This window comes from Orcinus orca, chromosome 17 (genome assembly GCF_937001465.1).
Source record: "Orcinus orca chromosome 17, mOrcOrc1.1, whole genome shotgun sequence".
Classification (NCBI taxonomy): domain Eukaryota; kingdom Metazoa; phylum Chordata; class Mammalia; order Artiodactyla; family Delphinidae; genus Orcinus; species Orcinus orca.
This window is the reverse complement of record NC_064575.1, coordinates 11,357,259-11,375,616: the sequence shown is the minus strand read 5'-3', so window position 1 is coordinate 11,375,616 and position 18,358 is coordinate 11,357,259. Positions and strand designations below refer to the sequence as shown.

At 40.8% G+C, this 18,358-nt stretch overlaps 1 protein-coding gene across 4 annotated transcripts in view; it reads left to right on the top strand.

The window, feature by feature from the left end:
• Positions 1–18,358, top strand: part of PDE7A (phosphodiesterase 7A) — a 114,441-nt gene that overhangs the window by 87,092 nt on the left and 8,991 nt on the right. For 3 of the 4 annotated variants that reach the window (XR_004486007.2, XM_004274968.4, XM_033437589.2), the window contains exons 4-9: positions 2,574–2,725; positions 4,527–4,590; positions 9,977–10,072; positions 11,895–11,995; positions 17,010–17,141; positions 17,336–17,427. Coding sequence is in view for 3 of the 4 variants with exons in the window: in XM_004274968.4 (XP_004275016.1) it covers positions 2,574–2,725; positions 4,527–4,590; positions 9,977–10,072; positions 11,895–11,995; positions 17,010–17,141; positions 17,336–17,427 (637 nt within the window). In the remaining variant the exon portion in view is untranslated. Of the gene's footprint in view, positions 1–1,642; positions 1,751–2,573; positions 2,726–4,526; positions 4,591–9,976; positions 10,073–11,894; positions 11,996–17,009; positions 17,142–17,335; positions 17,428–18,358 lie in introns of all 4 variants that reach the window. The other variant, XM_033437590.2, reaches the window with a different exon arrangement.

Genomic DNA, 18,358 nt, shown 5'->3' with positions numbered 1-18,358 from the left:
CTACAGCCCTTGAGCCACAGCTACTGAGCCCAAGTGCCACAGCTACTGAAGCCTGCGTGCCTAGAGCCCGTGCTCCACAGCAAGAGAAGCCACTGCAAAGAGAAGCCTGCGCACCGCAGCGAAGAGTAGCCCCTGCTCGCCGCAACTAGAGAAAGCCTGCATGCAGCAATGAAGAGCCAACACAGCCACAATAAATAAATAAATAAATTTATTTAAAAAAAAAAATCTAGTTGTCACCCTATATTGGCTGTATGATCTTATATATATTATATATAATATATAAACCCTATATTGGCTGTATGATCTTATATATAATCTCTTGTAGATTCAGTGTGCTCATGTATAAAGTGGAAGATAATAATACTTGTTTTTTTAACATTGTTGAGGGCTAGATGAGATACCTCTTCTTTTTTTTTAAATTCATTTTATTTATTTATTTTTTGGCTGCGCTGGGTCTTCGCCGCTGTGTGCAGGCTTTCTCCAGCTGCAGCGAGCGGGAGCCACTGTTTGTTGCGGTGCACGGGCCTCTCATTGCGGTGGCCTCTCCTACTGTAGGGCACAGCCTCCAGGCACACGGGCTCAGTAGTTGCAGCTTGCAGGCTCCAGAGCACAGGCTTAGTAGTTGTGCCGCATGGGCTCAGTTGCTCCACGGCATGTGGCATCCTCCCAGACCAGGGCTCGAACCCATGTCCCCTGCATTGGCAGGCGGACTCCCAACCACTGCGCCACCAGGGAAGCCCTAGATAGCTTTTTTTAAAGCACATGGAACATTACTTTCACTGAACTTATTAAACTAACCTCATTTCCTCAAACATACTAATTCTAGTTCAAACATAATTGCTTGATATTAATAACGTTACCATTTTGGTTCTAGTCCTTTTAATGTAAGTTACATTGATAAAGATAAAAATTTAACTCCACAGTTGTTCTAGATACTCTATTTTAGATCCACTGGGATGAAAAATGAGAAAAAACCCACGTAACTGTGCGTTATCTTATTTCTGGCTTATGTCAGTGTATGGGAACCTCAAAACTCATCAGGTATTTCAAAAACAGTATGCATTTATTCATTTACTCAGTATGTTTTATACATACCTACATGGCACTATTATTAGGCTTTGGAATACAAAGATGAAAAAAAATAATCCGTGCCTGTATTGGAGGTCATCATTTGTTGAAGGAGACATAAATAAGCAGTTGTAATAACAGCCTCAAAAGTAGTGTGATAGGTGTCTGCACGGGTAGCCTTGAGAACCCAGAGGAGGTGCCTCCCATCTCTCCTAGATGGGGAATGTGTATATAGGTGTCCAGGTGTGCATCCCAGGGAAGGTGTCATCTGAGTTGAGTCTGGAGAGAGCCAGAACCTGGAGCATGAAGCCTTTTCTTCCAGGCCAAGAAGATGGAGTTCGTTTTAAAATGATGAGGGATCAGTGAATATTTTTATTTAGAGCAACATAAACAGATGTGGAACTTAGGATAATTACCTAGATGCATACCTCCAAGCAGTGGCATCAACATCAATTTTATTATCCTCTACATTGCCATCATTTATTTAATACCTATTATATAACTGACTCGTGTGTATATTATCTCATTTAATCCAGCACCCTTTGAACTAGATATTATTGCCATTATTTTATAGATGAGAAAACACTGGGTGATAGAGGTTAATAGAACAGTTAGTGACTGGACACACAAGAGAGAATGTGTTTGATTACCTGTCATTCCACGAGTGGGATGTTAATGGAAGGTAAGATGAGAGATGATGGTCTGTTGATCCTTAGTCTTCCACTTTGATGTTTCGTATTATGAACATTTCACTTAACTTAGTTAGATTCTAGAATTTAAAGATAACATTCATGCTCTACAAGACAGCTTGTAACCAATGTCTTTTATTTTGTCTGGTGCCCCAGAAACTTTGGTTCATTCTAACACTGCAGGGACACATGACTGTTAGACTCATGGAAAGAAAACGTATCCGTATCCAATGTGGAACCACATTTTTTTTCCTAGAGTTTTTCATCTTGCAGGATTTTTATCCCTATCCTTTAGAACTCTTACAGGGTATAAGCCACTTTATTCTCCATTCCCTCTCCTTTTCCTCTGAATAAACTTCTCTTAAGGAAAGATTTGAAATGATACCTCATTAGGATTTGAGATGTTTGAGTTGAATAATTAATTCTCAAAGTCTCATATATAACTTGGGACCTGGCTTCTCAGTATGAAGGATAGTTTGAAACTAGATTTTGTCTTTCTGCTTCATAGTGTTTGTATAGTGTATTGAAGCGATGGAGTGAAAGGTAATAATTCTTAGGAAGTTAAAAAAAAACTGATTATTAATCTAACCACACTCCTCATTAGCTTTCTAAATGCTGATAAAATTGGCGATTTGCCCCTTCATTCTCAGCTCTTTAATTGAAAGTACAAATAAAGTACCTCTTCTCTTCTAGAAATATGGCATGGAAGCTGATTAATTTTAAGACATATTTGTATGTAACTAGAAGGGGTACAACAAAGATAGGGTATGCACAGTTTTGAGTCGCTCTACTCACCTTTTACTCCTTTTATTTCAGCTCAATCTGAAATCGAAGTTTCTGTGTCTGCAAGGAATATCAGAAGGTTACTAAGTTTCCAGCGGTATCTTAGATCGTCACGCTTTTTCCGTGGTACCAGCGTTTCGAATTCTCTAAACATTTTAGATGATGATTATAATGGACAAGCCAAGGTGTGTATAGCTTTTTCAAGAAAACATTAATTTTTAGATAAGTTTAACGAAGCCTTGTTTTTCCCATATGGTACTGATTTATAGAGCCTTTTTTTGTATGTGAAATCAGTTGAACCTATTTTTCAGGTTTTCCCTTTAGAGCAGCTAGCTGTTCATCCTATAGTTAGGTATTACAGAGCAAGGAACATTTCTGAAGTAACTAAAATAATGAAAATGTTTTCAATTTATTATAACAGCAAGTAGATCAATAGAAAGTTAAGCTATAAGATCACACTTAACGCTGGGAAGAATATTATGGATTGTCTGATCTAATTTCTGTATTCTGTAGCTAAGAACAGTATGGCCTTAAAAAAAAAAAACAGAACACTATGGCCTAAATAGTATAAGGAACTTGGTTGAGCTCCCCCAGCTGGTTCGAAGTAAACCCAGCACAGGAAGACTCATGACTTTCAGTCAAATGATTTTTCATAATCTCTTGTTATCAGTGAGATTTTTGGAAGATTTAGATTTTTTTAAAAATTAAACCTGGTGATTGTGTGCATTGTTTTCTTTATATAGTTTAAAAGAAGTATGTTAATGAAGGTGGAAGTTAGTTGAGGTTGTTTTTGACCAAATGAGGATTTTTTAATAATCTTATGTTTCTAATATTTGTAAAAGTATTCTTTGACTTAATACTTACAGGCCAGATGTTGTCAGTTTGTGTAGATAGGGTCGGGGTACCCACTCTACGGTTATACTAAAGTGAAAAAATTTGCCTCCCAGTTTGATAAAACAAATCAGTGAAAAAGTACTGATGCTTTCCTTAAATTTTAAAATGTTCACAAGTTTTGCTTTTTAGAATGAGAATATTATGTGTATCATTGGCTGTTAGTATTATAATCTCAACCAGTAGTACCTTAATGTTGCTTATGTCTATTAGGTCATAAATGTATACGACAGTGAAGTTTTGGATACAAAATAAAATTTTTTTCTTGAAAATAAAGTCCACAAAATTTTCAGGTTACAAATATATGGTGTAAAAATATCTATTTGAGTTTTAGGGTTGTGGGATTTATTTACTTGGCTGAAATAACCATCAACCTAAAAATTAATGTTAAGTGCTATTGACTCTTTTATAAGGATATTTAAAGAATATAAATAAATACCCATAAATTGGGAGTGTATTTTCAGAAAATGAATAACAAATAATTTGAGTGTAGTACAGTGTAAGCGTCTGGTGCCTGGGTTCCAGAATCAGACCACCTGACGTCAGATCCCAGCTCTGTTACTTTCTTGCTGAGCAAGTTAGAACTTTTTGCCTCTTTCCCCATCTATAAATGAGGATTGAAAACAATGCCTGCTTGATAGTGTCGGCATGAAGAGTAAGAGTGAGTAAAGCACTTTTAACAGTGCCTGGGATATAGCAAGTGTTCGGCTATTATAATTTACTTTTATTCGATTTTAAAAATCTGGTTTCTAGACCATGCAGTGTATGAACCACACTTCTGTGATGTTAAGTTATATTAGAATTCTTGACCGTTCATGGGAGTATAGGAATAAGTTGAAGGGAACACTAACCTTACCTATACATTTATTAACTGGAAGACAAAATAATAATTGTTTTTTCAAGTGGAGTTTATCCCTCTGGACATGTTTTGGAGCCGTTTGGAAAGGTCATGATTAAAGGGAGAATGATACTTAACATTCCTTAAAGTAAATCAACCACTTCCCATTTTCATTAACTTCCCTGTGGACTGTCTACAAAAGATAGAGAATGTTACTGAAATTAAATTACAGTAGGAATGTTTGGTTTTCATTTCAGTGTATGCTGGAAAAAGTTGGAAATTGGAATTTTGATATCTTTCTATTTGATAGACTAACAAATGGTAAGTGAAGAATTTGACTTACTCAAGTTAATGTATTCTTGAGATTGCTGCACTGAAGGTACAGCCGCTGGTGAGCTGCTGCTTTCATTTACTTAGGTTAGGAGCCCTCTGCTGGCAGAGGGAGCATTGTTGTGTTGCTTCTTTAGTGACTGACTTGTAAGCCTAGAGAATCAATCTAAAATTTTATTTTTTGATTATTACTCTTAGTAGTAATCAAAATTAACCACTGTCATCATCACTTGGGCGTCCCTTATTAATGCTACTGTTGTTAATAACCCAAGGCGAACATCACTATCTCATCGTTCTTTTTTTTTTTTTTTTGGTTTCTTTTGTACTGTAGTCACAGTGACATGCTCTGATCTCGTATTCCAGTTTTGATAGCCCCAGATATGTGGTAGATGAATGACCTTTTGAGAGATGGCTTTTCTTCTAGCTCTGGCTCCTAGGCTTTCCTTTCTCTGCTCACTTGAGAGATGGTGTGTTAATGATCAGCAGCAGTGGTTCCTCCTGGCACTGCTTCTCCATGGCGGGGTCGGGTGGGGTGGGAAGAGCTCATGGCTTCTTGAGGGGGCGTATCAGAATCTACGGAAAGTATGAGTACTTTGAAAAAGACAGGTGATCCTTTTTTTTAGATGTTGGGGGTAGGAGTTTATTAATTAATTTATTTTTGCTGTGGTTCGTCTTCGTTTCTGTGCGAGGGCTTTCTCTAGTTGTGGCAAGCGGGGGCCACTCTTCATCACAGTGCACAGACCTCTCACTATCGCGGCCTCTCTTGTTGCGGAGCGCAGGCTCAGTAGTTGTGGCTCACGGGCCTAGTTGCTCCTCAGCATGTGGGATCCTCCCAGACCAGGGCTCGAACCCATGTCCCCTGCATTAGCAGGCAGACTCTCAACCACTGCGCCACCAGGGAAGCCCCAAGACAGGTGATTCTGATCTGTTTACCTCTTTCTGAGTTTCGTTTTGCTTTGCGGGAAGGGTTCATTTTTCTTTATTCTGTTTGGGAATGGGAACAGAATTCCCTTTGAGAATCATTCTTTATTTAGTGTGAAATTTTTGGCATTAAAAAAAAAAAACGTGGGCTTCCCTGGTGGCACAGTGGTTGAGAGTCCGCCTGCCGATGCAGGGGACACGGGTTCGTGCCCCGGTCCGGGAAGATCCCACATGCCGCGAAGCGGCTGGACCCATGAGCCATGGCCGCTGAGCCTGCGCGTCCGGAGCCTGTGCTCCACAACGGGAGAGGCCACAGCAGTGAGAGGCCCGCGTACCGCCAAAAAAAAAAAAAAAAAAAAAAAAAGGTGGTACCTGTTGTCCAACTAGACTTTGCCCCTTTTGCCTTAATATGTTTTAAATGAAGCAGAGTGGAAAGTTCACTGAGAGGAAGTCAGTTCTGTTGGTTGAGAATGAAATAAATATGTGATTCACTGCTATACTTTGAAATCACTTTTTTTTTCTTATTTTACTTTGGAATAAAGCTCCTTTCCTAAGAAAGCCAAATATGGGAAATGGACAAGCAAATAGAACTGTATGCATCTTGAGAACAGCATGGGTCTAGCTTTTTAGTATCACTACGTCATTCGCTCTGAGCTATATGGCCAGGCATAGTGAGGATACCTTTGTGATCACCTTCAGGTTGTCTGTGGACTGCTGACCGAAAATAAACTGGAGCGACCCAGGCACAGGTGTAAAGACAGTGAAGTTCTCTTCAGTGGTGGAGCCTCCCTCCCGCTTCCCTGCCTTTTGTTTTTCCCCCTTTTCTGTTCCTACTCACCTCTCTTTTGCCCTCTGGTGACTAGTGTCTGTTCCTCTCCCTGCCCCCACTTGGGCCTGTCCACACAGAAAAGGCTCTAATATCATTTAGGGCCTATCGGAGGCTCTTACTATCAGCTGTCCTTCCTTGCAGCCATCCCCTTTTTGAAAATATAGGTGACTCAGCTTCTTCTAGATCTGGGAAACTCCCCTTTCCTAATGCAACACAAATATTGCTTTAGTCATTATCTCAAGGTAAACATAGATAAGACAGTGCCGCCCTTAACACCTTCAAGGTCTAGCCTCACATAAACACTAAGAGCTCATAGCCTATTCTTAGTCTCCTGAGACACTTGTCACCCACTGAAATAGTTGATTGTTTTTCTCTAGATTTTATTTTTAAAAAGAACATACCTGCTAGTCAGGGGGCATGGCGATAGAAGTGGAATGAGGGTGACAGTGCAGCTTGGGCAGAAGTCATGGCCACTAGTCTACGTCCGTTAACTTAGCCCTTGGCTTCCCTTCAATCATCTCACTCCTTTTTTGTGGAGAAGGTGGCCGAATGGTTTCTTCTTGCAGTTGTTAGGGGTTAGTAGAAACCACCCACGGTTAGCCACCCACCTGTGCCTTTACAGATGGTGATATCTATGTTCAGTTCACTACAGTCACCCAAAAGTTACAGGAATTCTGTACGTGAAGGGATATTATCGGGAAACAAGTGGGCAGGAGAAAAGTCCTTTAACTTGCATTATTTAATTGGATCTGCTTTCCTTTCAAAGCTGCTTAGCCTGAAACGAATTCTGGATGATATACGTACATAGTATCCAAGTATATAGTTTTCCCTTCTTGCTGTCGATCTGGTGTGTTCTGTGTTTCTTCCTCTGGTGATTTCCCACATGATACTGTGAGGAAGGCAGGGAAGAAACAAAACTCTGATTCCCAGCTTGTCCACTGCAAAGTGGGAAGTGGTTTCTATCTGGTAGGATATATTTGATGCTGCCTTTGCAGGAATGAGTTAGATTACATCAGATAGCAAGATAGGGCTTGTCTCCCCCAAAAGTCACCTGGCGCATGAGGACCCTCGTTGCCAGGCCTGTGTTATAGCCGTAGCCCAGTCCTGCCAGCTCCCAAGTATTGAAGAGAATCACATCCTAAAACCTGTTGAGAGCCGTAACACCTTAGGCAGGTCCGTCCTTTCATATATCTTTATATAAAGGGTAACTTTTCTATAAGTACAGTTTTCTTTTCCAAGAAGGTGTTTCCATTCTCACATAAAATAACTGCTTCTATGCCTGTTTCTTGTTTAACGTATCAGCTAAGCATCATCACTTGCTTTGAAATGTTTCGTTGACTTGTGTTCTTATTTACTGGTATTAAGTCAGTTGGTATCTTATAAACTGAAAGTGAGAAAAAACGTTGCATACAGTTTTTCATTTTGATATGGGCGGTACGCTTTGTTAGATTGGCTCTTGTCACACTCCCCCAGGCTTCTTGGTGGAGGACGTTAACATGCGTTTCTTACTGCCATTCGCCTGGATTCCAGACGAGGGTATCTTACCATTTGATTGCAGCTTTCTTAAAACTTATTCTAGATCCTAGAAATTGGTAATGTATTTCATTAGGTTTGGGAAACAATTTGGGGAGAATCCTGTGATTACCTAAATACACAGAATGAATATACATTCTTTTTTTTAAATTGAGGCATAATTGACATAGACCATTACGTTAGCGTCAAACATGCAATGTAATGATCTGCCATTTGTATGTACTGCAAAATAATTGCCACAGGGGGTCTAGTTAACATCCGTCAGCGTACATAGTCACGGTTTTATTCATTATGATGAGAATTTTTAAGACCTTCTCTCGGCAGCATTCAAATACCCAATGCACCCATTTTGTCCCCTTGCCCCACCTCTGACAACCAACCGCCGGTCTGTTCTCTGTATCTGTGAGCTCGAGATTTTGTTGTTTTTGTTTTAGATTCCACATATAAGTGAGATTATACAGCATTTATCTTTCTCTGTCTGACTTACTTCACTTAGCACAGTTCCCTCAAACTCCATCTATGTTGTCACCTATGGCAAGATTTCCGTCTTTCTTATGGCTAGGTAATATTCCACTGCATATACACCACGATTTCTTTATCTGTTTGTCCATCGATAGGCCCTTAGGTTGATTCCATGTCTTGGCTGTTGTAAATAATGCTTCAGTGAAGATGGGGGTGCAGGTGTCTCTTTGAGATAGTGATTCCATCTCCTTCAGATATATACCAGCACGTGGGATTGCTGGATCATAAGGTAGTTCTACTTTAAATTTCTTGAGAAACCTCCATGGTTCTCCATAGTGGCTGCACCAGTTTACAGTCCCACCAACAGTGCACCAAGGGTTCCCTTTTCCTCACATCCTAGCTAACGCTTGTTATCTCTTGTCTTTTTGGTAATAGCCATTCTGACAGGTGTGAGTTGATATGTCATTGTGGTTTTAATTTGCATTTCCCTGAGGATTAGTGATGCTGACCAGCTTTTCTTGTACCTGTTGGCCATTTGTATGTCTTCTTTGGAAAAATATCTATTCAGATTCTCTGCCCATTTTTTAAAACCAGATTGTTTTTTGAATATACATTCTGAAATATCTCTATATATGCCCTAAGAAAAGTTGGTTGTTACCGTGGTTATGACAGAAACATAGCTCACTTCTTCACAAGTGATTCTAGACCCCATGGGCTCATGTTTTTACCAGTAGAGTGTTACTAGGATTTGAGTGCATGTTTACATTTAACTCCTTAAAGGGAAAAGATCTGAAATGGTTTTTTCTTCCTGTGTGAAGGTGATATGTCAGATGGTTTTTAGGAAGACTCTCTCTTGGTTGCCACATCCTTCCCACTGTTGCTTATGCAAACCTTGTTCCAGTTCGTTGACTTTTTTCCTCATCTGTGGGCTTCTAAACAGTTGTTCAGGCAGTTTTGGATAATTAGTTTAGCCTGATAGTTCTTTGTAATTTTTCATAAATATTATTACTACAAATTTTCATTGTGGGACTAGTTGGGTCTTTTATACATGTTTGTAAGAATCATAGATTTTTTTCGAGAATACCAGAATCATGTTTATGTTATTGTTATTGTCTGAATGCTGGCAGTAACTTATAAGCTCACACACCTTTAAAACCTACAGTCTGTTTAATTGTTAAATAACATAGCATATGCAGCCAAGGCGCTCTGCTCTGGGACACCCCCATTCAGAGCAGTGTGGTGGAGGGATGGTTATGAGGAGGTGAGTGCACATGTTTTAGGTGCTTTGGGAAATTGAATTAAACTTACTCAGTGTGGACAATTTTCAAAGTTTTCTATCAATTCTAATTATTTTGGTGTCTTAAAAAGAAAACTTATCTATTCAAAAATGTTTATCTTCCAGTTGTTTGGTTTTAGAAAAATAAAACCAAAAAATCCTTTTTTCTTAGAATAGAAAGAACATGTGATATTTAAAGTTCTAAACTGGTAAAATTAAAATAAGTTGTAAATTTTAGATAGACAAAAAGTAGGACTTAGTACTCTTTATGTTTTGTATTCAAACCTATATTTGGAAGTACAGTGCAGTTACATAAGCTTGTATTCCTGCTAATATCTCCTCTTCTTCCTTTTTAGGAAATAGTCTAGTAAGTTTAACCTTTCATTTATTTAGTCTTCATGGATTAATTGAGTACTTCCATTTAGATATGATGAAACTTCGTAGATTTTTAGGTAAGTGATTCTAACCCATTTAACAGTAATAAGATTTGTACTGGTACTTGTTTAACTTGTCTCTCAATTATATCAGCTGTTGCTCTGAAACTAATCACCCCAAAGTTCGTGGCTTAAAGAAAACACACATTGATTTAGCCCTGAGTCTGCAGGGCTGTGGAGCGCTGCTTCTGGTCTGGCTGAGTTTGTTCGTGCCCCCGCCCTTGACACCCAGTGAGCTGCACTGCGGCGTCGTGGGCCTCAGCTGGGACACCGGGCCCGACCTGGCTCAGCTCTACATGATCTCCTGTTAAATTAAAAGGAGGCAGAGGAGTTTGGCACCATAATAGAGCCACTTTAAAAACAAAAAAGGAAAAAGATTATTTTCCAACAAGCCAAGCTTGTTCAGAGAGCAGTGGCCAGTTGGCAGGAGAGCACTGGCACATCCAGACCCCCGAGCCCAGCCCGGACGCTGGCTCGCCTTGCTGTCCGCCTCATCCCGGTGGCCAGAGCCCGTCAGGTGGGGGGGGGCATACCTCTGGGTGGGGAAGCCGCGAAGGCCCAGTGCCGCTGGGGGCTGGGTCAGCTTTGCTGTCAGTCTCCCACGTCAGCCCCGGCTTTCTCGCAACGACGACACAGTTTCTGTCCTTTCCTAACTTTTTGAAGGCTAAAACCTTAAAAGATCCAGGTCCATTGCACTTGGGTCTCCTCTTTTTCTGATCCCAGAAACCTCCTGACAGTAAACGTCAAAGATTATTTTGAATATGTTTTCATGTGCAGAGTGATATTTAAGAGCACTCTGCTAGGGAAAAAATTAGAGTCTTTCACCGAATAAAGGAAAACGTTAGAAGAAAATTAGCATGAGGATTCTTGTTTTTGTAACGAAGGTGATAATATTTTCTTTCCTCTTAATTAGCAAAACTAAGATAAATTTATTACCTAAGACGTTGAGAAACTTCTAATGCATATTCATTTACAAATTGTATGCCTGCAATACTCTGCTAATATCTGTTATAAAACACATAAATAGATATTAACACGAGTATTTAGAAAACTATTTTAAAGGATGGGATCAAAGTACATACAGAATTCTAATGCTCTTTGCCTCTCACCAGTGAGTCGTAGCTCACCACCTTGGGGTTGGCTCACCATACCTGGAGATCACTGGATTGAGTGATGGGCTGTGAGGGCCACAGTGCGGGTTTGGTGGCAGTGGGGACGGCTCTACCCTCTCATCCTAGTCTACTTTTTCATGGTAGCATAATACAGACACTGAGCAGAGAAGGCAGGATTAACACATCATCCTTCCCTACTACTGAAAAACTAATTGCAGATCTGAAACTCACCTCACTGATGGAGTATCCCAAGGATTGTGTTCACATTCCCCAATATCTGTATTATTTTAGCCTCATAATGATTTTTGTCCTCTGATGAATTCCTAGTTCCTAGAACAGTATCTACTACGATGAGTATTTGTTGAATGAATTGTACAGTTTTTATTAAACTAAGAAACTCTTTTTAAATTAAAAAAAAGTCAGAGGAGTGGGCCACAATGATAGATTGACATTTTAAAAGAGAAGAAAAAGAAAAAAAAAATTTATAATTTTGACATGAATACCTTCATGCCATTTAAAGAGTTTCGAACAAGAGTCAAAGTGGTGTTGATGCCTTGGGTATACATGTGAGTTATGATAAGTGATTATCATCTCCCCGAATCAGAACAGTTAGCTGATAGCCACATGAGAAGGGTAAGTGGAGAATGCATAATTGTTGCAATTTTTGTATTTGTACATGCCTCCTGTTCGCAGTTAAATCTGAGGTCTTTTTTTTTTCTTTGACGCAGTTATGATCCAAGAAGATTACCACAGTCAAAACCCTTACCACAATGCAGTCCACGCTGCAGATGTTACTCAGGCCATGCACTGTTACCTAAAAGAACCTAAGGTAAGGTGTTGGCATTTACAGTCAGTGAAAGTCCTGAGAAAATGCCCTTGATTTAATTTCAGATACTTTTCCTTAAGTTAATGTTTTCATCAGACTTAAAATCAGAAGGTTCCTTCACAAGAATGAGATGTGGCTGGATCAGGTTTCCAGGCGTGGCTGTATTTGTAAGTTGACAGCTAGAGAGCTGGGGTGATTGTCGAGAATGAGGCTGGAGAAGCCCAAGTGAGGGTCAGGCTGTACGGCCCGGCCACACATGTCAGGTCACCTGGCGTTTACGCTGAGCTCCACGAGGGCAGGGATGACACTCGTCAGATCCCGTGATGAATAGGAAGCTCCGGAAGGGAAGCAGGAGACTTTACAAAACTATCCTGGCTGTGGGGGGAGAATAACTCAGACAAGACCAGAATCATGCACGCTGCCCGTCAGGAGCTGTTTCGATAGCCTTGGGGCAGGAGAGAGGCAGACGCTTGGTGAGATCTCTTGGGAATCAGAACATGGAGGATGTGGTGTCTGGATGCATCTAGAGGGGTGAAATAGGGAGAGGAGTCGGTGGAGACTGTCCCCGGCAGCTGAGTAGCAGGTGGGAGTCGCTGTGAGGGAGAGAATGTAGGAAGGGAGGGAGGGCTGGCAGAGATGATGAGCTCCATTGTGGGCACGTGCGGTTAAGTGTCTTCGCGCCATATCCGAATGCAGGTGTCTAGTAGAGAGTTGGAAAGGAGTCTGAAGCAGAGCAGAGAAATCAGAGCTGGGGACCAGCTGTAGATGGTAATGGAAGCCGTGTTTGCCCATGGGCGTTTCCTGTTCCTGGAGGCTGTAAAGTTACATCTGCCACCCTTAGCCCTGCCTCTAAACTCGCCTCCCCAGGGATCTTAGTTCGGCCGGATGTTGGGAGGGAAGGAGGCTGACTGAGCCAGTTGGTGCTAGTTGATGCTCTGAGAATATAGCCATGTGGTTGCCAGTCTCCTGATTTTTCAAGAGATGTGGAGTATGTGAAAGTACCCCAATTTTTAAAGTATATTATGACTCAAAAAAAAATTAACTGTATTGTGGCATCATTTATATGCAGTAGTAAAATGCATACATTTTATGTGTGTAGTTTTGATAAATGAATACGCCCATGCACCCCAAATTTTTAATTAAAGTTTAAAACAAACATTGGGCCAAGCCTATAGTGTCTCTGTTGAACAGTCTTGCGGGAGAAATTGGTAAGTAATCACCATACAGCCAGGGAAGTGGAATGATGGAGCTAAGTGCCCCATGGGACACAGAGGAGATAAACCTAGTCCATGGGGCTGTGAAGGCCTCACCCGCTGGCTGGCCACGCCCAGCCCGAAGGCAGGGCTGGGGAGCGCCGGCACCCAGCAGGACCAGAGGGGCAGAGAGTGCAGGGCGAACGTGGTGCAGACACTGTCTTACCCATGCAGCTCTGGTAGCACTAGTTTTAAACACTTTTTGCCTATGTAGCTCTGATCATTCTTACTTTAAACACTTTTCTTAACATACTCAGTGAACTCTTCAGTCAAAGCTTCAGTTAAGGATACCGATAAAATCACTAAGATTTAAAATACAGCAGTTCCCTCCTCCCTTATCATAGAGATAAGAAAATAGAAATGGAGTCACTCAGAGTTGACTGTACCTTTTACTTCCCGGTCCTTTACATGGCATTGCATTGTCGAGTGTGTTCATTCATTTGTTCTGTCCGTTTTCCTGGCGCTAAGAATCCAGTGGTAAACAAGACAGGAAAGGTCCCTGGCCTTCAAAAAGTTGCCCTCCCAGTGGGGGGCAGGGGGGCGGTCTTTAAACAGATAAACAGAACTTTGACCTCTACTGTGGTAAGTGCTGCTGTGAAGTCATTTACTAGGGTGATGCGCTGGGGAGTGACTGGGTGGCTGGCGAGAGCTCACAACTTCAGACAGACGGTCGGGAACCATGTAAACCGAGAGGCAGTGTTTGAGAAGGAGACGGCCACGGAGAAGAATCCAGGTGCAGAGGGGACCGTGAAGAGAAAGCCATATATACAGTGTTCAGTGGGAAACCTGCTTCCATTCGTTTGTTTAAACACCAGCTTTTATTTTATGGATTGGTGCTGTTATTGGGTTTTTTTTATTGTTGTTTATTTTTGGCTGCGTTGGGTCTTCGTTGCTGCGCGCAGGCTTTCTCTAGTTGCGGCGAGCAGGGGCTACTCTTCCTTGTGGTGCACAGGCCTCTCGTTAAAGTGGCTTCTCTTGTCGCGGAGCACGGGCTCTAGGCATGTGGGCTTTAGTAGTTGTGGCATGTGGGCTCAATAGTTGTGGCACACGGGCTCTAGAGCGCAGTCTCAGTAGTTGTGACGCACGGGCTTAGTTGCTCCACGGCATGTGGGGTCTTCCCGGACCAGGGCTCAAACCCGTGTCCCCTGCACGGGGGAATCCACATTGGCGGGTGGATTCTTAACCACTGCGCCACCAGGGAAGTCGTGCTTTCGGTTTTTATATCTTATGATTTATACGTAAGAGCTAATTCCCAGCTCTTCTAAGTCAAAAAAAAAAAAAAAAAAAACAAAGACAAAAATATTTGAAAACCAAGAAATTATTGAAAGTTCCTTTGGTGTGTACTTGTATCAGCTCTAACTTTAGTATTTATTTTTTATGTCCTCAAAGCTGAACCTCAGAATATAGATTATAATTTTGTTCCAGTTGAGCCTAACGGCACCTAATAGCAACAGTCAGAAATGGGGATGACATTTGTCTTTTTTAAAAAAATCTAGTTTTAAAAATTGCATTAATGTCATTGACTTCCTTGTCTTTGTTAGGAAACTCATAAAGTTTTTTTTCTGATGAAAGATTTTTGTAACAAGCAGAAATGTTGCATTTTTATTCAAAATTTTTTTTGCATGTGTGATTTGTTTTCAAACTTAGAACTTACTTTTCCTTCACAGAACTTTAACAGCTCAACTGCTGCTTCTCATGTTTCTATTTTTAATAGTTAACTCTTTAATCTGCCTGAGACTGTTTGAGGTCATGTGTAAATCATACATTAATTTTTAACAATTCTGGATTATTGCCTTCTCCCAGGCTGGTCCACGTCTGTTCTTCTGCCAAAGTTATCGTAAGAATATAACACTTCTGAATATTGCTTAACAAATCGCATGTTCATAATATATCCACAGCCACGCCTGCATTCTTATGTCAGGAGGGGATGTGGCTTTATATGCAGGGTGCTCCATGGAGTGCGCCTTCTGCTCATCTTGATTAGTAAGCAGCACTCTTTATTTATTTATTTTGGGCCACATTGGGTCTTCGCTGCTGCGCGTGGGCTTTCTCTAGTTGCAGCGAGCAGGGGCTGCTCTTCGTTGCGTTGCGTGGGCTTCTCATTGCGGTGGCTTCTCGTTGCGGAGCACGGGCTCTAGGCGCGCAGGCTTCAGTAGTTGTGGCTCGTGGGCTCAGTAATTGTGGCTCACGGGCTCTAGAGCACAGGCTCAGTAGTTGTGGCGCACGGGGCTTAGTTGCTCCGCGACATGTGGGATCTTCCCGGACCAGGGCTCGAACCCGTGTCCCCTGCATCGGCAGGTGGATTTGTAACCACTGTGCCACCAGGGAAGTCCAAGCAGCACTTTTAAAATCTTTTATTTTTTTTAAATGCTTTTACCTCTCCTAAAGAGGAAATAATTGTCTTCACCATCTTCTACCCATTCATTGAGTTTCTCTATATACCATTTACAGGTAATACAAAAATAAATAATTTACATTCTCTGCCCTCAAACAGCTTACACTATTTTAGTGGATTCAGGCCCTCCGACAGTGGTTTTTTTCAGACCAAGATGAACTTGGCGCAGGGGATGGAAAAAAAATCCATTCTGGCATAGAAAGAATATACTAGAATTTGAATCAAAAATACTTTTATCTCATATTTTAAAACTTTTCGGTTTTCATCCGTGTTTTATCACGTGCAGTATGGGTTGGCTCTGTGTTGTAATCTGTAAGTAAGTATACCTATGTGGGTGGCCTATGCTCAGAATACTTCTCTGCTGTTAGGGCACAGGACCCTACACGTTTAGAGAGCACTGCCCCAGGGTAAAGCTAAACGGGCACACGCTGCGCTCTGGCAGTGTTGGTGTGGCAGGATGTGGAATGTGCTGCAAGAACGCAGCCAGTCATTTGTGGGCAGGGGCTGGGCGAGGGCTGGGCTGCAGGCGGAGAACGGAGGTGGGCTGGGGAGGCGCTGGTGGAGCTGGGCTTGCGACACACTCCAGGTGAGTGTTTTTTGTCGTTGAAAACTTCAGTCAGGTAAATAAGCTTATTTATTGTGATTATTTTATCAAGAATAGTAAATGACTGTTGAGAGTAAAATTACAATGGCTAGTGTACAGGATGGCTTTTCCTGAGATGAATACACTGTGTATGCTGTTCTGAACTGTCCATCCATGGGGAGAGGATTTCACTACCAACTTGACGTAAACTTCTGCTCCATGATTACTCAGTAGCTTCCTTCAACATTTGGGACCTCAGAAGTAACCTTGGATTTGGATTCTTGATTGAAACCCAGTAACCAATTTATTGGTAAACACACACGCTCAGTCATAGGTTTACAGTATTGTACGCTTAAACATCTGTTAAAAGGGTAGATCTCACCTTAAGTGTTCTCACCATGATAAAAATGTTCTTAAAACCTCATAGGCCGTCTCTGACTACATTAACAGAAATACTCAAATCTCTGTTTGTTGTTTGAAAACTTTTATTTCTCAAAAAGCTGGTTTATACTTTAGCTGTCATCTTAATGATGCTAGTTTCCAATGGAGGATGAGCTGCATCCACGCACTCCACGTGGGCGGGGACACCATTATACCACGCCTGCCGCCAGGGTCATGAGGAGACCCGCCGCTGGCAGGCACTCCGTGGCCTGGATGAGCGGCCCGAGAAACATGGCGGGAGGAGACCGCCGACACTCAGTCGAGGCTAACTTAGAACAGCTACTGTAATGGCGCAGCGTGTGTTTCAAATATGTCTGTAATCAGTTATTCCTTGCCGCACTCCAGCTTGCCAATTCTGTAACTCCTTGGGACGTCTTGCTGAGCTTAATTGCAGCTGCCACTCATGATCTGGATCATCCAGGTGTTAATCAACCTTTCCTTATTAAAACTAACCATTACTTGGCAACTTTATACAAGGTTAGTGCAATTTTATCCTCAAAATTTAATATTCTTGCATTCTAGAAAATGTGTCATGTTTAAAGAAGTGAAAGGAGTAAATAAATTCTCCATGAACGTTCAGATTTTAATCAGATTAATATTACTTACAAATAATTCTTTATGTTCAGAAAAAGACTTACCATTTACTCAGAGATGCCCTTTTCTTTTTGTAGAATACCTCAGTACTGGAAAATCACCACTGGAGATCTGCAGTGGGTTTATTGAGAGAATCCGGTTTATTCTCACATATGCCATTAGAAAGCAGGTAGGTTGGATTAAGACAAAATTAATTAGTTATGAACTGTAGAAATTAAGTTGCAAAAACAACCGTATAAAGTTTTTAAAATTATGTTGTTATATTCAGGTGTTCCACAATTTTCAGGTAAATTATCTTATTTTACAAATTTACATCAAAATTTTAATAATTTAAACCTGTTCTGAAATACAGTCAGTAGTAATTTTTTTCAGTGAATTTTTATGAAGGATCACTCATAGATACTATAAAATCCACTCCAAATACACAGTGGCTCAGTCATGGTTTACTGCTTATTTATGTAAATGGTATTACATATTTCCATTTTATGCTCTTTTGAATAAAACCATAAGTTCTAGCTGTAAAGGTAAATTGGATAGAAAGTAAACAATCTGTGTAAGAAACAGATTCATTAAAATCTGTTCCAGGAAGTTTTCAAAACCTATAAGACGTGAAAAGAATGCTTTATATCCTCAACAGCATAGTCCTAGAGTCACTGCTAGAGTTATAGGATAAAATAATGAATTGAAAGAACAGAAAATACTACATTTTTTTTAGAAAATATCACTTGATGTTGAGCAGGCCATTTGAAAGGCTAATAAAAAGCATTCATGTAAATGAGCCCAATATGATAATGATGGTGGTGGTCAACAAAATCTCATGTCATGGGTCCACAAACTGAAGCTTTTAACGATGCCTCCCCAAGAGAAGGTGCACTTAGGAAAACCATGTCAGTGGATGTAAACCACCTACTTCTAGAAAAAAGGTGAGGCGTAAAAATACATGTGGGTATCAAGATTTAAGTTACTGTCATTGCTCTTTCCTTTCTCCCTTTCACAATTTAAAACAACCTCATAAAAACACAAAAATGTTTTTGGTAATGTCCGTGAGAAAAAAGCTGGACTTTTTATTTTTTTAAATCTGTATTCATGGATACCGTTTG